Source organism: Arvicanthis niloticus, chromosome 3, assembly GCF_011762505.2.
Source record: "Arvicanthis niloticus isolate mArvNil1 chromosome 3, mArvNil1.pat.X, whole genome shotgun sequence".
NCBI classification, from domain to species: domain Eukaryota; kingdom Metazoa; phylum Chordata; class Mammalia; order Rodentia; family Muridae; genus Arvicanthis; species Arvicanthis niloticus.
The window spans coordinates 74,363,131-74,388,949 of NC_047660.1; the positions used below are offsets into that span (position 1 = coordinate 74,363,131).

A 25,819-nucleotide genomic window follows, 5' to 3' on the forward strand; every position below is an offset into this window, starting at 1 on the left:
CTGTACTAGTAGGTTTCCACATGGCTTTTCCAAAGGTATTTAATATTAGTTATCCATCCCTGTACTCCCTCCTCTACTAAGCTCTCCCATGCTCCACCCTAACCCTTTCTGTTCCATTTATTTCACTCAGAATGATTATTTCCAACTTTGTCCTTTTACCCATGAATTTCATTTTTTTCCTCTTTCTTTACATCTAAAAAATATAGCACATTTTCATTTTCCACTTACCAAAGGATGGATACTAAGCGATTTCTACTTACAGGGTCTTGTGACTAGATCAGTAATGAACATGGATGAGCAAGTATCTGTGTAGTAGGATATGGAGTCCTTTACGAGTGTGTGTGTGGTATAGGGAGATCGTGTGGTGGATCTGCTTCTAGCTCTTTGAAGAACCTCCCCACTGATTTCCATAGTAGCCATACCAACAGTAAATTAGTATTCCCTTTTCTCCACATCCACACCAGCATTTCTTGCCTGGTTTTGTTGTTGTTATTTTGTTTGTTTTGGGTATTGTTGTTTTGTTTTAATCTTAGCTTTGTCACTGGAGTGGGATGTGATTATTTTATCTATTTTTAGTTTCGGTTTATGTGAGACAGTATCTTACACTACATGCCAGGCTATCCTGACTCTGTCAGTCTTTCCACCATCACCATCCAGGGATTGGTGTTACAGGAGGGAGCCTTCAGGACAGCTTCCTTTTTTGTTGCTTTTGTTTTATAGCAAGATTTTGTTTATGTATCATAATGATGTGTTTGTATGGTATGTGTACATGCTGTCACACAAGTATGGAGCCAGTGGACAGCTTTGTAAAGCTGACTTTTCTACTGCCTTTATTTGGCTGACTAGCATTGAAGTCAAGTGATCAGGTTTCCATCATCAGGCAGGCTCCTTTTAACTGCTGGGAACCTCACAGGTCCACCTTTTGTGTTTTTGTTTTTTAGTTAGACCTGCTTTTGAATTCATGAGTTATATTGCGGCAAAAGCTTGAGATTATTTAATCTAGTCTCTACCTTGAATAATTAGGCTTAGGAAAAGAAAATGTTGTGTTTGGGATTTTACATCATGTAATTTGCTGAACTCGAATCAGAAAAGAAAGAATGATCTTGTTAGCATAACCTGATAACAGAATATGAGAATCTGGTATAGAAGCGTGTGTGCCACAAGACTTCCACTGCTGTTCAGCAACACCAGTCTTGTAATGCACCACTCAGTCAGCAACCATGCCAAGTGCCTCAGAATGCTCACACCTGTGCAATTACAGCATTTAAGAGGCAGAGACAGGAGAATCACATGCTTTATATCCAGGATGAGCTACAAAATCAAAGCCTGCGTGTGGGGCTGAGAACAGAGGAAGAAACACCCACACACAAACACCTTTTTTATTACATTTCAGAAGTCCTTTTATTGTTCAGATGGCAAAGTGGCATCACTCTACAGTAATAGTACCTCCCAGGGTTATGGTAGAATAGGGGGTCATCGGTGCTACTCTTCTTGTAATCAAGAGAAAACAAAAGACACTCAGAAAAAAGAGACAGGGTCAAACAACAAGAGTAGGTGCCAGAGATTCAGAGTGACTATGACATTTTCACCGTCAAATATGCTATATTAAAATGAATCAGATTTCCTGATGCTACATGCCAGGTGGGGGACTTTCCAGGCAAACAAAGAACTGAAATGACTAGATCTTCACCTTGCAGTGAGCTTCTTTCTGACCCTTTCCATTGCCTAAATCCAAACACGCCCCAAACACTGGAGCATGGACCCTAGTGGGAAAGTGACCCAGTATGGGCCACAAAGCAGGAAAATCTATAGTGGTGGCAGCTGGTATTGTTAGTCCCAGTCCTTCTGTCTACAAATTTTACTTAGTAGTTCTTCATATCAGTCTCCATTTCTCTCAGGGCTTTCCACGCATTGTTTTTCCTTTCTGCTTCTAGCTGTGCAGTAATCCTGCATTTCTCACATTATTAGCACCATACTCTGGAGCCTTCCTTCATCTTTGCATGGGAAAAAGAAAATCGCCATTTTTCTTACTGTTTTATTAAAATCCTGAGAAATTACCTACTTTAAATTTTAATCCACTCCAATATTTGCCTTCTTTGTACTTGCCTTGGTTTGTTTGATTTTTGAGACAGGGTCTGCAGATGCAGTCCTGGCTAGCCTGGAATTTGCTACATAAATCAAACCAACATCAAACTTGTATCTATCCTTATACTTCTACCTCCCACAGTGTCAAGATTATAGGTGTACCATGCCTGGCTGGGTCCTCTATACTTATAAGTATGTCATTAATCCTTCATTCTTTGTGCTGTTTTTCTATCCTGACCCATCCCTCTTTTGGTAAGATTGTTCAGTTTAACATAATATTGAGTCAGTTGGTAAGAAGAGAACCTCAGCTGAGAAACTGCCTCCTTCAGATTACCCTATAGGCCTGACCATGGGTCATTTTCTTGATTAACCATTGATGTGAGAGGACCCAGCCCACAGTGAGTAGTGCCACCCTGGGCAAGTGGTCCTGAGTTATATAGAAATATAGCTTTCAGAAGTAAACCAGGAAGCAGTGTTCCTCCATGGTCTCTGCTTCAGTTCCTGCTTCCAGGTTCCTGTTTGTGTTCCTGCCCTGACTTCTCTCAGTGATGGATGGTGACCTGGAAGTGTAAGCCACATAAACCCTTTCCTCTTAAAATAGAAAGTTAGGACAGTTCCCTTTCTCACCTTCTTTAATTTGGCTTCCAGCTTGCTCACAGTAGAATCATAGTAGGAAGACCAATGTGGGCAATAGTTACATAATAACATAGAACTTTTGAGAATAATTAGGGGACCAATGTAATTTTCATATCTTTCTTTTAATGTGGTTTCTTGGTGGTGGTGGTGGTGGTGGTGGTAGTGATGGGTCTGTGTGTGTGTGTGTAAAGAGAGTTCAAGCCAAGGTCTCTATATATTCACTATCCACTACTCAAATGTTCATGTTTAGAGTTTTGCCTCTTGCAGCTTTCATAAAAGAAATTTTATTCTTCAAATGTGATTTTTTCCCATTAATAATAATTGGCTCAAGTTGTCCTTCTGATATCACAAAGGCTAGAATAAAATTGTTAAATTGTCATTATATGCTAAATTGCTATTTGAACAATTATTAGGTCTTAAAGATGTCAAAATCTTAATTTGCCCACCAGTATTATGGCTTTGGTAACCTGTGTTGTTCAGATGGGATTGGGGACTGGGGATTTAGGAAAATCGGTAGAGCACCAACCTGGTATACACAATCCCAGGCTTCTATTCCTAGTACCACATAAACATGATGTGGTACCCCTATCTGTAATCCTAGCAGCCTACCCAGGAGGTAGAAGCAGAAGGATGAGAAGTTCACTGCCATCCTTTACTATGTTGTGCATGCAAGCTCAGCCTGGGATATATGAGACCTAGTCTGGATTATAAGAAAAAAAGATGTAAGAACTCTTGGTGGGGGATGGGTATGGGCAGGGCATTTTATATTATAAATGCTGGAATGTGACAGAATTAGTAAATTTGTCCTTCTGCCAGCTTCTGATGATTAAAACTTAGAACTCAAATATTGTTTTGCAATTAAAAGGAAAGTTAGCAAGAATGTGTTTTTAATGAAAAATTCCTACATTACTATTAGGTTGTTTATTTATAAATTAGGAGTGGATTTGATCCCTGACACCAAATGAAAGGAATAGTACTGATTTTATATATATATATATATTTGGGTTCAAATGATTCATATTTGAGTGTGTTATTGAGGTTTCTCATAGTTTCTTATTTTTATTTCAATATAAACAGATTCTATATTCAGGAATAAGGATGATTGGAAAATTGTTTGGAAGAGAAACATTTCTTTTAGACAGAGGAACTAAGTTTCCTAGGTCTCACATGATGAGGTCTTTTTTCTGTAGAGCATAATTCTTACTGTTTTAATTTTTAGTAATAGTGAAAAATGCTAAATAATTTTATAAATCAGATCTGAAAGAAGAAGGATTTTTATGTATGTGAAATGTAAATGATTCTACCTCGTTAAGTTGAAATGTTGGGTTAAAATTAAGCAGTTTCAGTGGCACTTACTAGCCAGATTTTAAATCTAGTTTGCTGGTTAAAATTTCCAGGTATAAAATAACCCTGCCTAAGAGTTTTTAGCTATAGAAAATTGTTCTAATTGATTCCTGTCCTTAAAATGTAATAGTTGCAAATTTATTCCTCACAGTAATATGATCTATATTTATACTTTTATTTTATGAAATTAATCCCATATTGGGCTCTTAAAAGCATTTAATTAGTCAATTATAGTTTATCATATTTTTATAAAGATTTCTCTAACATAAAAAATGAAAGTTTGGTTTATATAGATTTTCTATTATAGAATGACCTAGTCTATTTATTAACTGCATTTGAACTGTATTAATATATTAAAAGTAGACCTTATTTTGGAGTTAAGAAATTCATATGCCAGCCTTATAATTTGAGGTAATGCTGGTTACCATGTCTCTTGTCTTCAGGGCAAACACATCTCAGTCTTCACCATTAGCAATATCAGCGTTTGAAGAATTTGTTCCTTTCTGTATAAAAACACCTGAAGGTTTTTCATCTTTTATGAGTAACATGCATTTTCTTTTTCTTGGGTTTTTAGGTCCCTTGTTGCTAACCTTGCTGCCGCCAATTGTTATAAGAAAGAAAAGCACCTTGATCTGGAGAGGAACTGGATGCTGGTAGAAAAAGCCAGAGTTTACTACATAGCTGTAAGTGCCAGCTCACCTGTGAAGTCTGTTAGCATGCTAGACTGTAGCTCTTGCTGATACATGTTCATTTTTAAGGCCCTTTACATAACACTAGCATACCTTTCTCAAGCATATGCTTGATTTATTATTATAATTATGCAATATAAATATATTCATTCTGGATATGAATTTGTGTTACCACCTTCAAGTCTACTGCTTTAGAAATATTATAAATAACTGCTCAGTCGCACAGAATTTTGTGCTGTTAAATCCCTTTCATAAGATCTTTTGAAGTAGTTCTACAAACATATTTTTGGCAATTTAGTATAAATGATATGAGCATTGTGGAAAACAGTAGTAATAGAAGTATGCACTGCTAACAGTTTGAGCTTATTTGCTTAAAAAGAATCATAATTGCTATTTATTCCATAGTAATTAGCATGACACCTTTTAGTTTAATATTTCAGAAACATTGATTGTGACAAATCTCTTAAATCTGGAATAGGGCAGCATATAATTTGAGTTAAATTCTCTGACATAAAAATAATTGGTTAAGAATTAATTTTCTGATGTTGGAAGTACACTAAAATTTCTCTTGAATTAATCAGCCTACGATTATCTAGTTGTAATATGAGTTAAACTTGGCTGCTCACACAGGAGTATAAGTTGTTACTTGGTAGTAGGACCTCATGTCATACACAGCTTGGAAGAATAGCTGCTAACATTCTGCTATCTGAGTTGTCTGAAACAGCTGGGAAGGCATGTTTGAAATCAGTTGTCTTGTATAAATATGTGTTTATTGAAGATATGATTATTTATTTCAGTCTAGTGTCAGTGTCCCTGACAGCATGTTTATGTGCATTGCTGAAGATTTTACATTATGGTATTTAAATGCTTACATGGGATTATGCAATAGAAATCAATTATTGGTGTCATGGTATACCTGTTCTTTTCTTTCACTCTTGACTTACATACACTTAGAGTGCCTATCTTGTGGAAAACAGATAGTTGGGTCTTATTTTGGCCCAACCTGACATTGTCTTCCTTTGAATTGGAACCTATATACTATTTCTATTCAATGTGAACATTGACATAATTGAGTTTAAGTTTGTCTTTGAATTTATTCTTGTTATTCTTTATTATTTTTTACTTTCCTATCCTTTTATGATAATTGAATATTTTTATCTCTGATGTATTCTTTCTCTTCTGTCTCTGTCTTACTATTTCTTTCTTCCTGTTATTTTAGAGTTTATTAGCACACATCATTCACACACCTAACTGATATGATATGACTCTTACATTGTGAGGACCCTGAAATACTGTATCTCCCTCTTGTCTCATCTAGTCTTATGTAGCCACAGTTAGATTCTAACTTTCTGGTAATTTTAATTGTTTTGTTTTTATATAGATTTTTAAGTATGTAATCTACAAAACATACAATACACGTTTTACTTATATAGTTACAAACACTTTAATATTTTATATAATTATAATAATATATAATAGTTATATTATTTTAAAATAATCAAATAATGTGAAATAAACCATACTATGTATATGTATGCCATTCCCAATGTTCTTTGTTTCCTTTCCTTAGTTTCAGGTTTCCATCCAGCATCATTCCCCCTTCCTGAGAATGCGTTCTTGAACCGTTCTTGTATTTAGATTTGTTAGTCATAAATGCTTTTAGCTTTCAGTTTGAAGACATGTTTGTTTTATATTTAGATGTGAGTAGTATTTTTGCTACACTTGTTTTGCCCTGCCAACTTCATTTTTCTTTCATTCTGTGAATGCCACTGCCCACTCTCTTCTTCTTTGAATTATTCTGGATAAGACACCTGTCATCCTTACTTTGGTTGCTCCCTATGAAACATCTCCCACCTCCCCTCTACCTCTTTCTCTTGATGTTTTTTTCACTTGTTACTGGTTTGGCTGGCTTTATGATGACATCTTAGTATATCCTTCATGTGTCTTGACTTGGAGTTTGCTTAAGGTCCTTGAACTGCAGCATTAGAATTGTATCATCTGGGTTGTTTTCAGCCCTTGGTTCTTTAGATTTTCTTTTCTGCCTTCACACCATTAGATAGTGTTTCACATAGTTCACTCCTGTTCCTTGCTTCTTTGAATTTTTTTCTCTTTGTCTTTTACTTTAGCTACTTTGTTGTGTGGCACTTCCATGTTCACTAGAATTTTTTTTTTTTTTTTTGAGAATCTAAATGCTCGTTAGTTTATCAAATATATTTTAAATATCAGTGTTGAATTCATATCTGAAAACTGAGTTGAGACATAATTATTGCTTGTCTCTGTCTAACTTTTAGAATATGTACAGCAGTAGGTCAGGAACCTTTTGGGGGTTGCTTATCAGATATTTACTATTCATAACAGTAGCTAAATTAGAGTTACAAAGTAGGAACAAAGATAATTTTATAGTTGGGTTCAAAACAACATGAGAAACTATTTTAAAGGGACACAGCAATATCAAGGTTGAAAACCACTGATATTAAAATATATTTTATTTTATATTATATAATATATTAATATTATATGATATGATATTTTATATTAACTTAAGCCCATAAATCATTTCTAGGGCAGTTTCAATGCTTTATCCCTCCTTCTGAGTAGTTGTATTTGTCTGTGTCACATTTGTGTACTAACTGTTACCTAGCTGTAGTGTTATTGTAAATCTCAAGATTTAATCTGTGATACAGTTATTTGTAACAGGTATTGTGCTTTGGAATCTTGTTCTTGTGATTTTTTTCTTTCTTTTTTAGATCTATAAGAATAGTACCTATTTATGACATCGGTTCTTGACCAGTGGAAAATTTTCTCCCTTGGGGACATTCTATAACATCTGAAGACAGCCTTTTTTTTTTTATGATGACCTGGTAGTTCCTACAGGACAGGGCAGTTACTTACCGTCTTATAATCATGAAACAACATGCTGCAGTATGTTCCATTTTTAAATATCAGTGAATCCATTGTTAAGAAAACTTGTGGGGCTGGAGAGATGGCTTGGCAGTTAAGATCACTGGCTTCTCTTCCAGAAGACCCGAGTTCAATTCCTAGCTGCCACATTGCTCACAACGATCTATATTTATAGTCCCAAGGTATCAGGTACCGTATTATATGCATACATACATGGAGATGAAACACCCAAATATATAAGTAATTTTTAAAAGAAAACTTGTAGCAGTAGGGATATAGCTGATTGTTAGAGCACATTGCTATTTATACGTAAGATATTCGGTCAGTCCAGAACATGTAAAGGACTGTCTACAAAGCTACTCTAGATTTTTCTGTGGAACTTCTGATGCCTCTCCGATTCTGTGCTTTGTAACCTATAATTTCTGGGTTCTCAGACTGCCAGCCGTTTTTTCTCTGGTTTTGTTGATAGATATTGGGGTTGAAGGTGTTTAGTTCCCTGTTTTTTGCTTTGTTTTGATAGTGCTGATAGGGATAGCAATGGTGGTGGTGGTGATATTGTTTTGTTTTTTGAGACACAGAGTCTCTACATAACTGAGATGGGCTTTGAACTTCAAGTTATTAAAGTTATTTACATGCCTTGTCTACTTATTCTGCTGTCTCAATGTTTTGTTATTCTTAACATGTAGATTCCTACATTGATTCTGGTTTTTTCTCTTTTTACGATTTACTTTTCCTACAAGATTACCTAGATGTTGTTTTTCCTGAATTTGCCCTGTTACTAACTGAACCGTGCATCATCTCCATGTGCATTCTGTACTGACTTTTTCTGGAATGTGGTATTCCTCTTCAGCTGCAGATTTATATTCTGTTGCTTCTTTTCTTTTCATTATCTCTAGACTATTTTTCTTTTACCTGTGAGAGTGTCAGAAAAGGATAAAACCACCATTGGTAAATAAATGAGACAAAGTCTTCTGTTGGAAACAGAACTGAAAATATGTGATAAGAAAATAGCCTTTGAATTATGCTGAAGTTGCTTCAGTCTCTGCAATCTTGCCAAAATAGTCTAGATTCTAGAAAACCCCTTTATAATTTTAAAATAAATCTGAAATCTTTTTGCTAAGATTATTGTGCATATATACATAATTACTAATGTCATGCTTTTGTCAATGTCAGTACAGTATGATTTCATTGAGAAATCTATGCATTATTTGTAATAAACTGTTTTTTCTGGAGAAGTTTGCATGTTTAAAATATACTGTAAAGAACTAATCAGAGGACTGGAGAGGTGACTCACTCTTAAAGACTCTTGCTTATGTGTAGGACTCAAGTTTAGTTCCCAGCTGCTACATGGCTGCTCATGACTCTCTTCCACTCTAGTTCCTTGGCATCTGGTGTATCCAAAAGCATTGCATCCCTGGGGTGCCCATTTGTACATTCAGACAAAACACTCATAGATTCACATAAAATCAAATAATCTTTAACAAAAAGCTGATTATCAAATCTCAAGCTTAACTTTTTTGGGGGGGGGGAGAGTTTTATACTTTTAGGGACAACCAGGTGCAGTGGTGGATGTTTAAAAGTCAACCACTCAAAGGCTGAGGCAGGAGATTCACAAGTTAAATACTAGACTGGGCAATGTGGTAACGTCCTGTAAATAAGTAGGCTGATTTCTGTTTGGCTCATATTTAAAGAAAATCTTAGATATTAAAAGATACTAACAGTAGGTGGAGATCAAGCAATTGGTAGAATGTTTGTCTGCTAGCACAAATGTAGTTATGCTCACTTACAGGAACATCAGAAGTTCAAAGTCATTTGTAACTATGGAGTGAGTTCGAGGCCATCCTGGAATATAGAAGACAGGGTCCATAATTTGGCCTGCCAACATTGGATAAAGCGTTAGAATGTATATGTAATGAAGTGGACAGTTGCTATTTTTTAGGACTTATCTTTTTGCAATGTGTTCTGGTATGTATTTAAACAGAAGCATGGTTATAAATGCAACCATCCTCTTGATTATGTTCCAGTCTAAAGTGTACTACCTGGTGCTCTCTCTGTTAAGGAGGAGCAGCTGCTGTGAAAACAAATGGATCTGTCCTGTCTTGAGTAAGAGAAACTGAGAAATGTAAAGAGATACATTTAACATAAATAGTGCTTACTGTATATTGAGATTTGCTTCCCTTCTCTTCAAAATCCAGCAAAGCTTTACTAATTTAGAGACTCTTATTTCAATTTATTGCTTTAACCTTGTTAGACAGTAAAAAAAGTTTTTTAATACCATCTTTTGAAAACTATACTCATCATAATATACTTTGGCAGAAAAGGTGAACTAATGGATCTTTTTTAAAACTTTAAGATATCCTGTGAAAGATAATTGATTAAATAATAGGTCATACTTCTCTATAAAACACTTAAATAGAATTTAAAGTGCTTCTTGAAATTTAGTAATGAATCTTTGCAATATTCTTCTGAGATTATTAAAGAGGTGGGACAGTTGAACTACACTTGACCTTTTATCTGAAATGTCAGGTTTTGAACTTTTATCTGTTGAAGTTTCCATTGTATTGGTCAAGTAGGTATTTACTATATAAATTCATTCCTGGTTTGGTTTGGTTTTGTTTTTTAACTCTCTTCTTTTTTCCAAGTGTCCTGTTCTAGATTGCTTTTTTGCCTTCTTAGGGCTTAACTGATTGTATTGGGCCTTTATCTGAAAATGGCCTTGCGTGTAACCTTAAGGTGCATTACATTTAAACAATTAGAATAGTAAGTCAGGCATAAAGGTGTATGCCTATACTCTGTGGCCTCTGGAGTCTGAGATGTACTGTTTTTTTTTTTTTTTTTTTTTTTTTTTTTTTTTTTTTTTGTCAACTTGACACAGCTAGAATAATCTAGTAAGAGGGAATTTCCTCTAGTAGATTTGCCTGAGGGCAGGTCTGTAGAACAGTTTTGATTAATGATTGATTTACAAGGGTCTAGCCTACTGTGGGCAGCCTTGAGCAGGGGTCCTGAATAGTATTTAAAAAAAAAAAAAAAAAAAACAGTACGCAGCATTCCCCATTAGCATTAGTCTTTGCTCTAGGCTTCTACTTGGGTTCCTGCTCTGCCTTCCCTCTGTAATTTATTGTGAAGGGGAGGTGTAAGTCAAATACACCTTTTCCTCCTACCCACGCTGCTTATGCTCATGTTTTTTATCACAGACATAGAAACCAAACTAAGACAAAAGATCACATTAACTCAAGGTGTCAAGAGGTCAACCTGGGCAACACAGTATTCTCTTATTCCAAATAAAATGTGAGTAAATAAAAAAGGAGTAAAACACTGAAATTAAAAAGATGGGTTGTTTGTTTGACTGGAGCTTTTCATGTTAGTGTACACCCATCAGTACAAATGCATCTCTGTACAAAAATGTAAGTACAGGAATCTCTTTAAGTAATGGCCCAAACAGTGGAGTGTAAAATGAATGTAACAGTAGATAATGTGAAAAAGTTAATGATTTCTCTTCTCAGTCACACACACACACACACACACACACACACACACACACACACACATTTTGAGACAAGGTCTTACTTGTAGCCCAGGCTCACCTCAAATTTGCAGCCATTCTCCTGTCTCAGCCTCTCCAATGCTGGGATTACAGGCATGTACCACCAGATTCAGCTATCATTTTTTTAATTGTCATAGTTTCTTGAGAATATTTTCAGCAAGTTAAATTCTCCCCCTCCCCAAGTATGGCCTCTACCTCCCATTGGCTTTGTTTGTAAGCTTATACCACCATGACCAGTTTTTGAACGGGAACCAAACAAAAGGCTCCATGGATACAATACAAGTCTCTCCACAACTTTTTAGCCATCTAAATCCCATTCATATAATTTTCTTAGAGAAATACCTGGTGATCTCTTTAATAGATACAGATTTTCAAGTTAGATAAAAAAATTTTATGCTACCACAAAGGAAAAGAAATTTGTGCTAATATCAATGTCAATATTCAGTTAACAGAATAATCTTTTTACCTATTTAAAAGAAGTAAGTTAGTCTTGATTGTAAAAGCATAGACTCTAAAGATAGGTTGGAAGCTTTGGATTTATGGGCTTACTGTAATATAACGAGAGTTTAGAATTTCATGTGAGATTGGAAATCATGCCGTATCCTGGTCTCATTTATACAAAAATAAGCACATGTGTACACGTAGCGCCCCAAATTAATTAGTAAATCATTGACTCAAGTATTTTTGCTTTTATTTACTTTCAGTATTACAGAGCAGCAAGCAATAGCTTGAGAAAATTAACTTTACTGAATATAATAAATATGAACAAGAGAAAATATATAAACATTATAACAATAGCATATTTTATGGTGGTGTTTGTTTGTCTTTGAAAACGTATAGAAATTGGAAAAAAAAAAACATAGCCCTGAATATTGACAGGCTGTATCCTACCATATTTACTGAACATATTATAAAATTTTTATAGTTCGGTTTGATTTAATCAATAACTTGTGTTGTCTCTGTCCATCAGACAAATGGGATTGAATCAATTTTTACAGCTTTATTGCGGTATCTCTGTACCATTGTGTCCACCACTTAATATACACAGTTCAGTGGATATTCATGTATTTATAGAATTCTGCCTCCATCACCATAATCTAATTGTAGAACATTTATATCATCACTAACAGACATCTCGTGTCCATTAGCAATGCCCCTAATGGAGTTTGTCTTCTGCTCACTCGCTTCTCATTATAGCACCCGAGTGTCATACTATAAAAACTTCCATTGTTTCTAGTCAGACAACTAGAATGCTTTCCTTTGTTGGCAAGTATAATGGGAGTGATATGTCCTTTGTTTTTGCCTATTTTTCTACTGCAGGTCTTCAAGAGAAGATCCTTTGGCTTTTATTTCTTCAGTGTATGCCTGTTTTAGAGTTGGTTCTTAAAATGCCAATTGTTTTTCTGATTTGTGTAAAGATTTGATAAATGGAGTTTTGTGTGGGTTTTGTTTGTTTTTATTTTGTTTTGGGCGGGAGAAATAGGATGGAACAAAGTGAACAGCCCTCTTCCTTCCAGTCCTTACTCTGGAAGACATTTTTACATGTATTCATATAATCCATCGGTCATTCTCAGAACAACATGGGTTTCACATCTGTGTAGATGGGTATCTTCTGAGTCCAGGCTCTTAAGTGCACTATGGTCTTTCGTTGTTTGCCCTCCTTGCTTACAGATCCTTAAATCTCTAGACTTCTAAAACTTTCTCATAATCTCTTTTTCACTAATATTTCTTTGCTGTCACTAAAGATCAGAAAATTCTAATTCATTGAAGATTTCTGAAAGACAGAAAGCTTCTCTTCAAACTTGTGCCCCTCTTGTCTTATACAAGTGCTTCTGACAGTGTAGTCCACCCTTGATCGCTTTTCTCTGTAACTCCACTTCTCCTGGACCACTTGATTCCCACATTACACTCCACCCAGCCTCCCTAGCAGCCTTTAAGTGACCTCATCTTTTAAAGTATTAACTTCTGCTTTAATTAACTCTGTGATAAATCCAGCCCATTTTAAAAATGGTATGTCTGAATTAGCAATTAAATATCAAGAACAATAACCCACCAATGTTTTTAGTTATCTTTTTCAGAGTGACATACATATTATGAAGTTAACAAACAACCTTCATTTAAGCCCTCAAATATGCTTTTCCCATTTTGTGTGGCTTCTAGGTTTAATGTATCTTTAATTTGAAATTGGTAATAAACTGAATATAGACTCTAAAATATTTTCCCTATAAACATCAACTAGCATATATTCCTATATATGCTAGTATATATATATATATATAACTATATATAACTATATTCCTCATTTTGATATGGTTGTGTAGTAATTATCAAAATTTTCTAAATTTGGAGTTCTGTTTCTAAAACTGGTGTGTGTGTGTGTGTGTGTGTGTGTGTGTGTGTTTCCTTTGTTGAGTCAACCAAGAATTAGTTTTTGTAAAAATATACTAAGTTAATTGGGTCAGACTTAATTGAAACAATGTTGGTTATTATCAACAATAAGCAGATACTTTAAAATCAGATGTCTGATTTATTTACTTTTTTAAAGCATGCACATATTTTACTCTCTAGATAATATCAGTGGCTTTTTTTTAATAATTATTGCTCTGCTGTAGAGCCTCTGTAATTTCATTTTATTTAATCTGTCAAGGGTAGTGATTGTGATGTTTTTAAGGTACCCTCTAGCCTTTTCACTTCCTCAGATGAGCTGAATTGCGACTACTTTGTAGTAAGTTTGTTACACAGTATGTAGACACTGGTGAGAATCAGTATGTCCACTGGCTTATTAGTTTCACAGATGCTTCCATAATACTTAGTGCACTCTTGGGTATATTAAATTATCATATCCTGACAGCAGTCCTGAAACATGCCAGTCTTATAAAGCCGTATTTCTGAGAGTTAAAGCCAGGCTTCAGTGAACCATAGCTGACATGCCATGTTAATTTCCATAACTATCATTACTGGGGGTGGCAGTATTTCTAATACATGGAAAATCTTAATAAATCTACCCAGTAAAAAACAAAAAATTACATTATGATATCTTCTCACAGGGTTTTTAATCACAAGGCCTGATTTTCTTCAGTCCCAATTGAATCATTTCACAAATAATGATAGGCATCTTTACTCTTATCATGGGTTATTAAATATTTACTTAAGTGTATGATATACCAAAACATGATATTTTGAATGTTCTGTTTTCTCAGTATGTACTGTTCATGCTGTGAATGAAAACCTCTTACCATCTTATATAGCATGTTTACATATACAAATGATTTTGCCTTAAGTAGGAAAGACACAGCTGACAGATACATAGGTTAATTTGCTTTCTTAAATTGCAGCAAACTGTTCTGTGATTCTTTTGTGTGTTTGGGGCTATGTTGTAGAGAAAGAAATCATCAAGCAACATTTAAAGGACATTGGCCTTTTGTATCTGATCCTTAATAAACTTATATACCTCAAAATAGAATATTTCTTTGTAAATTTTTACTTTCAAATTATTAATAATGGAAGGAATGCATTTTTAATCCTGTAGCCCCCTCCCCCCAGCACAGCTTTTAGATTGTAGATAAACTTCCCAGCTCAGTAATTAACTGAGCTCAGTCATCGCACCCTGTATCATGTGATTTTTTTTTCCAGTGGAATACATTATTAGAGCACTTACACAGCCAGTCTAGCTGCAGCAGCCCAGGCGGCAACAGCAGTGCCATTTTTCACAAAGAAAATGTTGAACAGGAGCCAAATGTTTGGTGGCAGTCTGTTGCTAGGAAATCAAGGTCCTGAGGCGATTAATGACAAAGCAAGCAATAACAAGAAGGCAGAATTACAGATTTAAAAGAGAAAAAAGTGGTTGGTGTTATAATTACCCAAAGAAATCCGCACTCATTAAATTGGCTGTTTTTATGATTGACTTTAATTGGAGGTTAGCTCAGATATTTAGCTCCTTTCCCACCCCTTTAAACACACACAGGCACATAATCTGTAGAACTGCAGACTTGTTTTTCTAAGCATTGAGAGGAGCTTGCCCTGTAATTTGATCCCCACTGACAGATGCATTTTCTATGCTGCCATTTTGAATTAACCTATTGTAGAACAATTTTCTTCAGCCCTGTTGAATAAAACATCCAGTCTGATTACCTCCGATGGATTTGATAGAGTAAAAGAATGTACTTCGCATTGAAGTAGATTGTTTGCGTGGACTCTACTGATTTTGAACTCTGCCAATAAGCACAATCATTTGTAATAAATTTTCAAAGAAATTTCTGGTGAAAAGGTAATGAGAGTCACCCTTTTATAATTTAATGTTTTGTACCCTGCAGCAAAATAATATTATTCTTGTATGGCAGTGTTTTATTTCTAGTATGCTTCATGTGAGTTCAGGAAAGAAAATATTTTATATTTAATATTTTAGGAATGTAGTATTATTTTTGTATACTCTAAAATGATCGTTCTTCCTCCTCCACAAACAATATTTTAATATTTAAGTTCAACATAATTCAAAGCACTTCATTTCAAGAAATAATTTTTATACATCGTATGCTTAACCATAGTGATTTTTAAATTGGCATATTTCATTCTTTGTAATACCGTACTTGAAAGCCTTTATTTAAATTGTCTAGCATTTGATAATGCACATTACTAAGAAAGCACCTAATCAATTTTCAAGGTGTAGGTACAGAGGAAGATTCAGAACTTATTTACTTATGAGAAGCCTGAAGAATAAAGTTCCAGTGCTCTCCAGGCTTCTAATCCAACCCTGGAACAGAAGAGCCAAGCACATTCTGTCTGACAATGCACACGCTGCTAATCAGACGCCAGTGCCAAGCTGTCTGCTTTGTTAAATACTCAGCTTCCTAGAGGCAGGAAGACAGCTGCTATAAGGATGATGAAATTTGGTAGTTCAATCTATTTTTGCTACCCTTAGGCTACTAAGATATTGTTAATTTAGACCACCCCAATTGGTACACTTTAGGGAGTTTTTTTAAAGAGTTTGTAATTAAAATGATAAAACATCATTATTACATTGAAGACCTTCTGTAAGTTTTACATTTGGCAGATACCTACTGAGATAACCCCAGCATGTAATTTACAATGATGTAATGGGTGTAATTGCATTGTGGGAAAAAAAAAAAAGAAAGAAAGAGAGATGGGGGGGGGAGCTATAGGAGGTGAGTGCTTCCATTAGAAGAGTTTTGAGATTTGCTTCTATTTCATTTAAATCTACTTTATCCCAAAATTGCCTACCAATAATTGAATGTAGTGGCTGTAAACCTTAAGATACTATGCTGGGGGATGGGCGTGGAGGGGGGTGTTGTTTTTGTTCTTTAAATAGATAACAACCTAGATACTACCACCAGGGGGAGAAGCTAAAAACTTCAAAGTCCTCAGCTGATTATGATACTGGCAGCAAGATTATACCTCTTAGATGCACATAATTAATCACATCACCCAAATGATTCTGCCTCTGGGACATGATTCTGAAATTTTCTGTGAAGCTCATAAACCTAACATACTACTAAATGTAACTAAAACTGCAACTGTGTGCTCTGGTGATTTATGGAAAGGGTCTGGGAGGAAGGACAAGCGGCAGCGTGACTGCTAGCTAGCTATTACTTCTATCTGTTGGTCTAGTTGAGGAAATGTCCTTCCGACACTGAGAGCTAGATGTGTGAAACTGAGCTGCTGCTAGCAGAATTTATCTGAATAACTAGAACCAAGTCGAGTGGTATCTAAAGTAGTCATCTATTATTTTGTCAACATAGTATGGTTTCATTTTTAATATTCCCTCTAGAAAATAATCTAATCCCAGATTTTTTTTAAGCAAACTTATCATTTTTTTGCCTTGGAAAAAGTAGCTGCAAAAACTGGTTGCTTGTCATGCTGCATGGAATGGAAGATCACTGAAAAACAGCAGCTAACTAAGGGACTTCGATGCCTCTCCTTCTGCCTGAGGCTACACATTTATATATTATAAACCCAAAATGCTAATTAGTTTTTTAAACAGTAATTTTCCTCAGTTTAGCATATAAGGAATCTCTCTCTTATAGCTTTAAGTTTAACTCAGCAGAGAGTCTTTTTTTTTTTTTTTTTTTGTATTTTTGTATTTATTTCAGATTTTACAATGACAAATAATGGAAATTGTTTGACAATGGCAGGCAGCTGTTGAAGTGAACATAGTGTTCTGTATGATGCTGCATAAGTGGGCACATGATTTTCTGAAGTTCCTAGAGCGGCAGAACTTCAGCATCACAGAGACCTGAAATCTGATGTGTGCACCTCAGGGTAGCCTACAGATGGTGTTGAACATACCTAATTATGTTGCAAATGTTCTCATTCAAGAGTAGTACAAAAGGAACTGCCCTAAGTAACTTTAAAAAAAAAAAAAATGTGTGTGGGGGGGGTTGTGGACTAGAAAAAAGCTAAATGAGAAAAAACAATGTATAAACAGTGTATTATAGTTAGTAAATTTGTTTCTCATTGAGTTGGGATTTAGTAATTCCTAACTGCTCTGGTTATGTGCTGGGCTGAAGTATAAGGATGATGGAGGGTGAAAGCTAAGTTTCATGCTATCAAAAAAAGACTATAAATCACAGGTAAGTATGTACTTGGGATAGCTGGGATGATCCATAGGCTATTAACCCATGTTTCCTTTAATGTGTGAAGATGGGTAAACAAAAAAACTCAGAAATGTGCCTGCACATGGATTAATGTGCATTCATGTTTCCTAGTTATGCCCTTTTGAGAGGCCCTGGGAACAGTGGTTCTCCGTGGCAACAAACAATCCAATACTCAGTTCTAGTTTTATCAACCTCAGTATCCAGTGAAGGGATCTAGAGCTACTTGAAAAAAATAACTGGCTTTGGGTTCTGCTAAGGAAAATACAAGAGGGTCGTAAAGTTACCCAACATAGGGAATGATTGGTAAAAGTGGAAGAAGCCAGCCAGCCTTCCAAAAGTGAGGTCAAACTCGCCAGTGTGGAGTTTTGATGTGAGGAGGAGGCTGAAACCTGGCTTCTTTGATGTTCTTCTTCCAGCCTTGTATTTGAGCAAAATCTCAGACAAATCCAAACTGGTGGCTATTCTGGACATGTAAATTCTTGACATTAGATAATAGTAATTCAGTAACACTGTGCCTTAAACAGAAGACATGTAAGGTGATAGTAGAAAGTGCAGAGGCTGGCACGGAAAATTTGAGATTCTGTACCATTCTGAATCACACGGCACCATCACTCAAATGAAGTATTAATCAGTATCTTTTCATCTTTCTGTATCCTTCATTATCCCGTGTATCCCTCCACCCCAAAGGTAACCATTATCCGGAATGTCATGGTTATTACCCTATGCTTTATAATACACATATTGTTCACTTGCTTATGTCCCTAATTGTTCTACCACACTTCTTGGCATGCCTTTTCCATTTTTGTTATGTTCTGAATAATTTCTTTTTATCTGCTTCTATTGTTGCAATTTTGTCTTCAATAATTTCTATTCTTAAACTATCCATTGAGTTATTTTGTCTGTTGCTTTCATTTTCTCCTATCAAAATGGTTTCTTTGTTCTTTTTGCTATACTCCCATTTATTTTAAAATCCTTTTTTTTTGCTTCCTTAAATTAATTAAACTTATTTCCTAATTGCAACTAGTTTGATATTTAGAGCCTTCATTTTTTATTAACAGTTTTTCTGCTTCTGTTTGTCCAAGCTGCCTTATTTTCCAATGTTTTGTTTGACGTGTATTCATCATTTCTGGTAACTTCTTAGGCTTTGATGAAGATATATTTCCGAAGAGAAGGTGTTTGTATTTACAATTTACAAAAAGCCTGGGGTACCATCAACTTGGAGACATAGGCTAATAAATTCTGGGCATAAAGTTTTGTAGGTTTTATGTGTAACATAAGTTCCAGATTCATAAACTTCCATAAGAGTTATAGTTAAGGTTTCAGAGAAAATATACCTTTACCCAACATGGAGGTTAAAACTCTTTGCTCGCTCTTTCTATGGGGTGGGGTTAATTCTGTTTTAGTTGCACTAAGCATGTAACCTGTTCTTGTCCTGTTTTTATGTGGGACATAAAGTGGAGATGTCTTCAGTGGAGGAATCCTCATCTTCAGGACACCTGGAGTTTATCTCCTTCGCCTTGGGCTCAGTGGTATGGTGGTAAATACTTTCAAATGGCCAGTGGGTGTCAAGCCTTCATTTAACAAGGGTTTAGCTTCCCATTGTGGCTGATTTCAGACTATGTGAAGTCACTGAATTTCAAGATAGAAGAGATGAGTGAGGACAGTTCTCTTTGCCATCCTGTCTCTGGCTCTCAGCTGACGATTTGTGCGTGTCTGTGAAAACTGCAGTTCAGCCGACAGGGTTGGCTTCCCCCAGTGAGAGGTGCTTGCGTGTGTTTCCTCACTGCATGCGTTTCTATTTTTACTTTGTTCACCTTCCGAATATAATCTATTACCCAGCAATATATTCTGAAGAAAGATTCTGTCTTCCTATTGCTGTACATCTTCTTTTCTTGTTTTGAGCAACAAGGCTATGTCAGAGCACCGAGTCAGCTATATTACCAGAAATAGAAGTCCTTCTTGTTCACTAATACATTGGTGTTTTGTTTTAGTTTTGACAAACAGAAAATGCATGGAATGTTAAAGTTAACCAGACTCCTTATCACACATCTTTATTTTATAATAGGTATTATTATGTAATTGATCTCATTCTACCTAGTATTCCATATGGTGGTTTTTTTTTTTTACTGTTTAATGAATGTTTACTCATGTCCTTGTATAATATCTCTGCCCAACTACTTATGAGTATAAATGTAAAAATCTCTCAACATGGGTAATAACACATAGCCAAAAAGAAAGAAAGAAAGAAACGTTCCTATCCTCATGACATTTGGAAGTAATCCTACCTCATTTATTCATTGTAGCATTAGCAGCAACTGCAAAACATTGGGAACTTTTTTGTAAATAAAGTACTTTTTAAATTTTATTTATTTATTTTACACTCCAGATTTTATTCTCCTCCCAGTCCACCCTCTGACTGTTTCACATCTCATACCTCCTCCCTGCCCCCTGTCTCCAAGAAGATGCCCCCACCCCACCAGACCTCTAAACTCCCTGGGGCCTCCAGTCTCTTGAGGGTTAGGTGCATCTCTGACTGAACCCAGAACCACAGTGCTCTGCTGTATATGTGTTGGGGACCTCATATCAGCTGGTGTATGCTGCCTGGTTGGTGATCCAGTTGGTGATTTGAGAGATCTCTGGGTCCAGGTTAATTGAGAATGCTGGTTCTCCTACAGGATCGCCCTCCTCCTCAGCTTCTTTCAGCTTTTCCCTAATTCAACCACACGGGTCAGCAACTTCCGTCCGTTGGTTGAGTATAAATATCCACATCTGACTCTTTCAACTGCTTGTTGGATCTTTCATAGGGCAGTCATGATAGGTCCCTTTTTTTGTGAGTACTCCATAGCCTTCGTAATAGTGTCAGGCCTTGGGGCCTCCCCTTGTGCTGCATCCCACTTTGTGTCTGTCGCTGGACCTTCTTTTCCTCAGGCTCTTCTCCCTTTGCATCCCTGCAGTTCTTTCAGACAGGAACAATTATGAGTCAGAGTTTTGACTGTAAGATGGCAACCCCATCCCTCACTTGATGCCCTGTCTTTCTGTTGGAAGTGGGCTCTACAAGTTCCCTCTCCCCACTGTAGGGCATTTCATCTAGGGTCCCTCCCTTTGAGTCCTGAAAGTCTCTCACCTCCCAGGTCTCTGGTATATTCTAGAATGTCTCCCCAACCTCCTACCTCCCGAGGTTGCCTGTTTCATTCTTTCTGCTGTCCATTAGGGCTTTAATTCTTTTCTCCCACCCAATACCAGACCATGTTCCCTTCTCCCCACTTCCTCATCTCCCTTCCCTCCCTCCCCCGCTTGTGGTTGCTTTCTTTCACTCCCAAGTGGGACTGAGGTGTCCTCATTTGGGCCCTTCAGCTTGTTGACCTTTTTGAGTTCTGTAGGCTGTATCTTGGGTATTCTATACTTTTTTTTTTTTTTGTCAAATATCCACTAATTAGTGAGTATGTATCATGCATGTTTTGGGTCTGAGTTACCTCACTCAGGATGAAATTTTTTAATTCCAATAAACTAAAGTAGGTAGAAGGGAGGGTGGGAGGCCATGGGCTGTTAATAACATGGGAGTGTAGCATTTCAATTTTGAACACCTCGTGTCTTCAAGAGATTAAGTGGACAGATTAGGTCTGAATTATCTGTATAAATATTTGCACTTTTTTATGCTTTGTTTTTGCTTTGTTCTTTGAATTACTATAACCCAGGCAAGGCTTGAATTTCAGCTGGCATCAAATTCGGTCTTCCTGCTTCCACTTCCCTGATGTTGTGATTATGGATATAGGCTACCAGGCCTAGCAGAAATAAGGAATTTATGAGTTCATTACCATCTGTGGATCGATGGAAAAGAAAGATGTTTTGCTTACCGTAGATATCTGAAGTTGTCTGGCAAACATGGAGAGTGTACTAGGGTTGGGGCATGAGCCCTCGTGATGATAGAGTCACCATGATAAAATTCAGGAGAAATCATCAATAGTTATAGCATCTAAGCAAACACAGTCCTATAGAACAGGACATTTGCATAATCTTACAATCAGTACACCATGACAGTTCTATGCAGTGATCTTATAACTTTCAACAAACGACCCCATTTTTCTAATTCTGAGCATCTCTACATGTGAAAAAGATTATTAAAATTCTCTTCAGACATATACAACATTTTCTGCCACTTTACTGAAGTTTTCTTTTCACCATCTTTCATGTGTGTAATTGGTGTAGTAAAGTAGGAAAGTAAAATTTATTTATTTATTGGGTCTTTCAATTAAGTTGGGATAATTAATAAATTTTGAGCCAAAAAGAGTTAACAAAAATCAAGAACTATTTAAGAATAGTTCGTAGACAATGAGAGATTTTGGAGTATATGGCCCTAAATAGCATGTTTTTGCCATACCCCTCCTCTCAAGGCTTGGGAATCTATGCAAAAGAATAAGAAATGTTCTAAAATCCAGAGATGGTCGAACAACGTTTTTCAGATTCAACAAGCGTAATGCACACATGAACTCACAGAGACTGTGCCCCCCATGTACAAAACCTGTGCAAAATCCCAGCATGGAGAAGGGAAGGTGGACAGAGTGTCCTACCCCTAGCTAAGAAGCTACTGGGAGAGAGAAAATCTGTTTCCCTCAATGGCATGACACTGGATATACCCACCATACTCTAGGACAAGCCCCATACTCAGGAGGAGTTTGCCAACCCGATTAGACTCTGGATTGCTCTGTTTGCACTTTGTTTGGTTTGGTTTTATAAGAAAGAACATGAAGTTGAGTGAGTAGGGTTGGCAACATTGTAAAATGGTTACAGACTTTTCCCCTTTAGATAACATTAGCACTGCTGTTACTGTTACTGAAACTCGGGTTATTGATTTACCATTTTCTCAAAGGGGACAGAAGTAGACCCCTTAAATTTTAATCCATAAATTAGAGTTTTAGCTCTACGGGAGTATTTTAAAATCATGATCTGTTTTCATGAATTCTTTAAAAGTGTTATAATTCTGTTTTCATAACTTGGGGTTGTGTACAGTGTTTGTAATTAATTGGATTTTTCTATGGGCCTCTTCGTGTTTTTGCATGTATTTAAGTTATTTCAAAGTAATGTGTATTTGTGTGATTGTATACTTTCTTATGTGCTGTGAGTAGAACCTCTGGTCTTCAAATGCTTCAAAACAGCTTTGCCACTTTCTGGAGCTGGTATAATATCATACTTCAGCACCTTTCTCCAGAAAAATATCAAAGGTTGAACCCAAGCTTTCATGTATTATAGGCCAGCCCTCTACTACTAAGCCTAATTTTCAGCCTTGATCTCTGCCTGTCTGGTTACTCTCAATTTCATAGGATGTGAAAGGAAAAGATGGTTCACAAGGTAAATACACTGGGGATTCAGTATTTGAACACATGACTGCTCTGGAACATTTTTGTTCCCTTTATTTCTCTTTTGCATTTGCATTTGTGGGGGTCTCCTGTCACTACATACAGTGCATTACTTCACAAGGTAGCTCAGCAGTAGCTCTGGGTATCTTTTAGTTAGAAATTCTTTTGGCTATATGCAAGCAAACACTGCCCATTAATTAGCAACCCAGCATAGAATCATCTGTTGATGATAAAATTACCAAAATGGATCATCCATAAGTGTTTATACTGCAAACAGTGCATCAGAATGTCATAATCTCATTTCATTAAGGAATTTACATACACACCAGATTTTAGAGTGCTCGTTCATGATGAACATCTACTTCCACACTGTTTGTGTTTGGAAACACTCAATAGCCAATCTTGAATTTAAAAATTTAATTGAATGCTTAAAGAATTACAAGTGTTCCTTTCCCTAGCTCTAATGCTAACCAAGTGCTTTTCTAAACTGCTAAGAATGGACTGAAGATTCTGCTGAGGGCCTTAGATACTTATCTGCCTAATTGAGCCATCGTTTGTTGACATGTGGAAAACCATGTGACCTGCTTTAATGCCTTTCTCAATAACAGCAGGGGGTCTAGAATGTGGCTCTTCCAAGAGTAAAACCAGCCACATCCATGTCATCAGGCATGGGAAAGTAGCATTGGTTGTAAAGTAGTGTAAGGATAAGACTGTGAGTGTAATCATGATTGAGACATTAGAGACATTCTTCTTCAATTTGTAATTGTGATGTTTTAATCACTTAAGTATTCACTTAATAAGTATTTATTGGTGCTTACTGTTGCTAGGTACTTTAAGGGAATTGTTGACTTGTGAAATTGATTGATGCAAGAGTACCAGATGGTGGTAAAATTAAAATTAGTATCGATCACTAAAGTAATGAAGAAATCCGGAAGGTTTTTGAGTAGATGGGGAGTGTGCTGAAACCTGTGCTGTATACATTAATCTGGCCTGGGTGTCTTAAACTAAAGATAAGACAGATTATTAACTATATAGGGTCATTGATCTAGAATTAGTTCTTAATTTAATCTTTACTAAGATAAACATGAGAGTAGAAAAGGTATATTTGTGTGTAGCTGCATAAAACAAATTGAATGTTACTAACTTGGAGATCATAGCTCCTGTTGTCAGCTCAGAGGCAGAAATAATCATCTGTGTATATGAGTTTGACTGCAGGAAGATGAACGCTAACCACACAGCATCTATGTTGTGTTTTAAATGGTGAAAGAAGAAATTGAAAACAACTGAAGAGATTGAGAGGCATCATTCTGAACGATGGTTCCTCACTGATTAAAATGACTAATGCACTTTGATGTGGCCCATACAGTACCACAGCCAGCAAGGGGGCACAACCAGGTAGAGATAGATCCTGGGTTCAATCCACAGCACCAGAGACAAAATAAAGGAAGGAAAAGGGAAGAGGAGGGAGGATATACCACATGATATACCACATGATAGCCTAAATGCATTAAGAAGAAATGAAAAAAGCTATACTAATAAATCAAATGTTTATGTAGCAATCTATATACATACAGATTATGTATATAGATTATATATATATATATAGATTATAATATATACATGCCTGTTTATGTAATAATGTAATATCTATGTAATAATAAGTATATTGCTGATGTTATAACATGTATATATAATTCTGTATGTATATCACACAGAGGGCCAGAAATCAGATGTATTAAGGAATAATTCTATATCATTGGAATTAAGTTTGCATTACTCTGAAGTAGATATAAGTTATATATCATAAAGCTTAAGGACACAACAGTCAATAAAAAATTACAGTTTCAAGTGAAGGATATTTTTCAATTTTTTTCTGTAATAGTTCTCTATCAGTAGATTAAAAAAAAGAAAAATGAACCTTGTCCTAAACTTCATACCTGAAAGTCACATGAATCATTCCTTAAATGTAAAACTATAAAGAAGAAAACTGTCAAGAAAAAAAAACATGGAGGAAATTGTCTGGAACTGACTGGAGCTTATCAAATCTTTATTTAAAATTACGTCAGCTAAATATTCAACAAAACTAAGGGCACACTAGTTAGAAAAGAATCAGAAAGACTACTATTTTGCACATAATGTAATTTTCACTAAGGAACCATTAAATTGTTTTAAAAGAGAGGGATGTGGTAAGTTTTTTAAAAATGTGCAAAATGAAAAGCAAGTGCCAAGATCTAAAGCCTGATGAATAAGCCTGGCACAGTACAGGTGAGGTTAGCAAAGTAACAAATGACAGGCCAAACAGCCAACCATACGGTAGGCTGCAGACAGTCTGGTAAGTATTCTAGGAAGATGTTGGTCTAATAAATTTAAATTTCAACGTAATTTGAATTTTTTCTGATTTATTCATGTGTTCATTTTGCATTTACACATTGTTCTCATGGCCCAATTGTCCCAGCCATGATCTGTGGCTGTAGGTATCAATCCTACGATGACAGACACATAGCTCTGTACTATGTGCGTCTTTTCTTGTCTGTGAAACTAATAGTGATAACTGGATTCTTTGCAGATAGAACCCTTGCTCTAGAGGGTCTACCCTTTTCCATCCATGCATCTCCAGTAGTATGTCTCTGTGAAACCACCACAGCTTTTAGCTGA

At 36.0% G+C, this 25,819-nt stretch overlaps 1 protein-coding gene across 2 annotated transcripts in view; it reads left to right on the top strand.

Moving 5' to 3' along the window:
* The window catches only part of Adk (adenosine kinase), a 391,595-nt gene that overhangs the window by 184,816 nt on the left and 180,960 nt on the right, over positions 1–25,819 (top strand). For both annotated transcript variants that reach the window (XM_034497484.2, XM_034497485.2), the window contains exon 6: positions 4,640–4,748. In XM_034497484.2, coding sequence (XP_034353375.1) covers positions 4,640–4,748 — 109 coding nt within the window. The remainder of the gene's footprint in view (positions 1–4,639; positions 4,749–25,819) is intronic.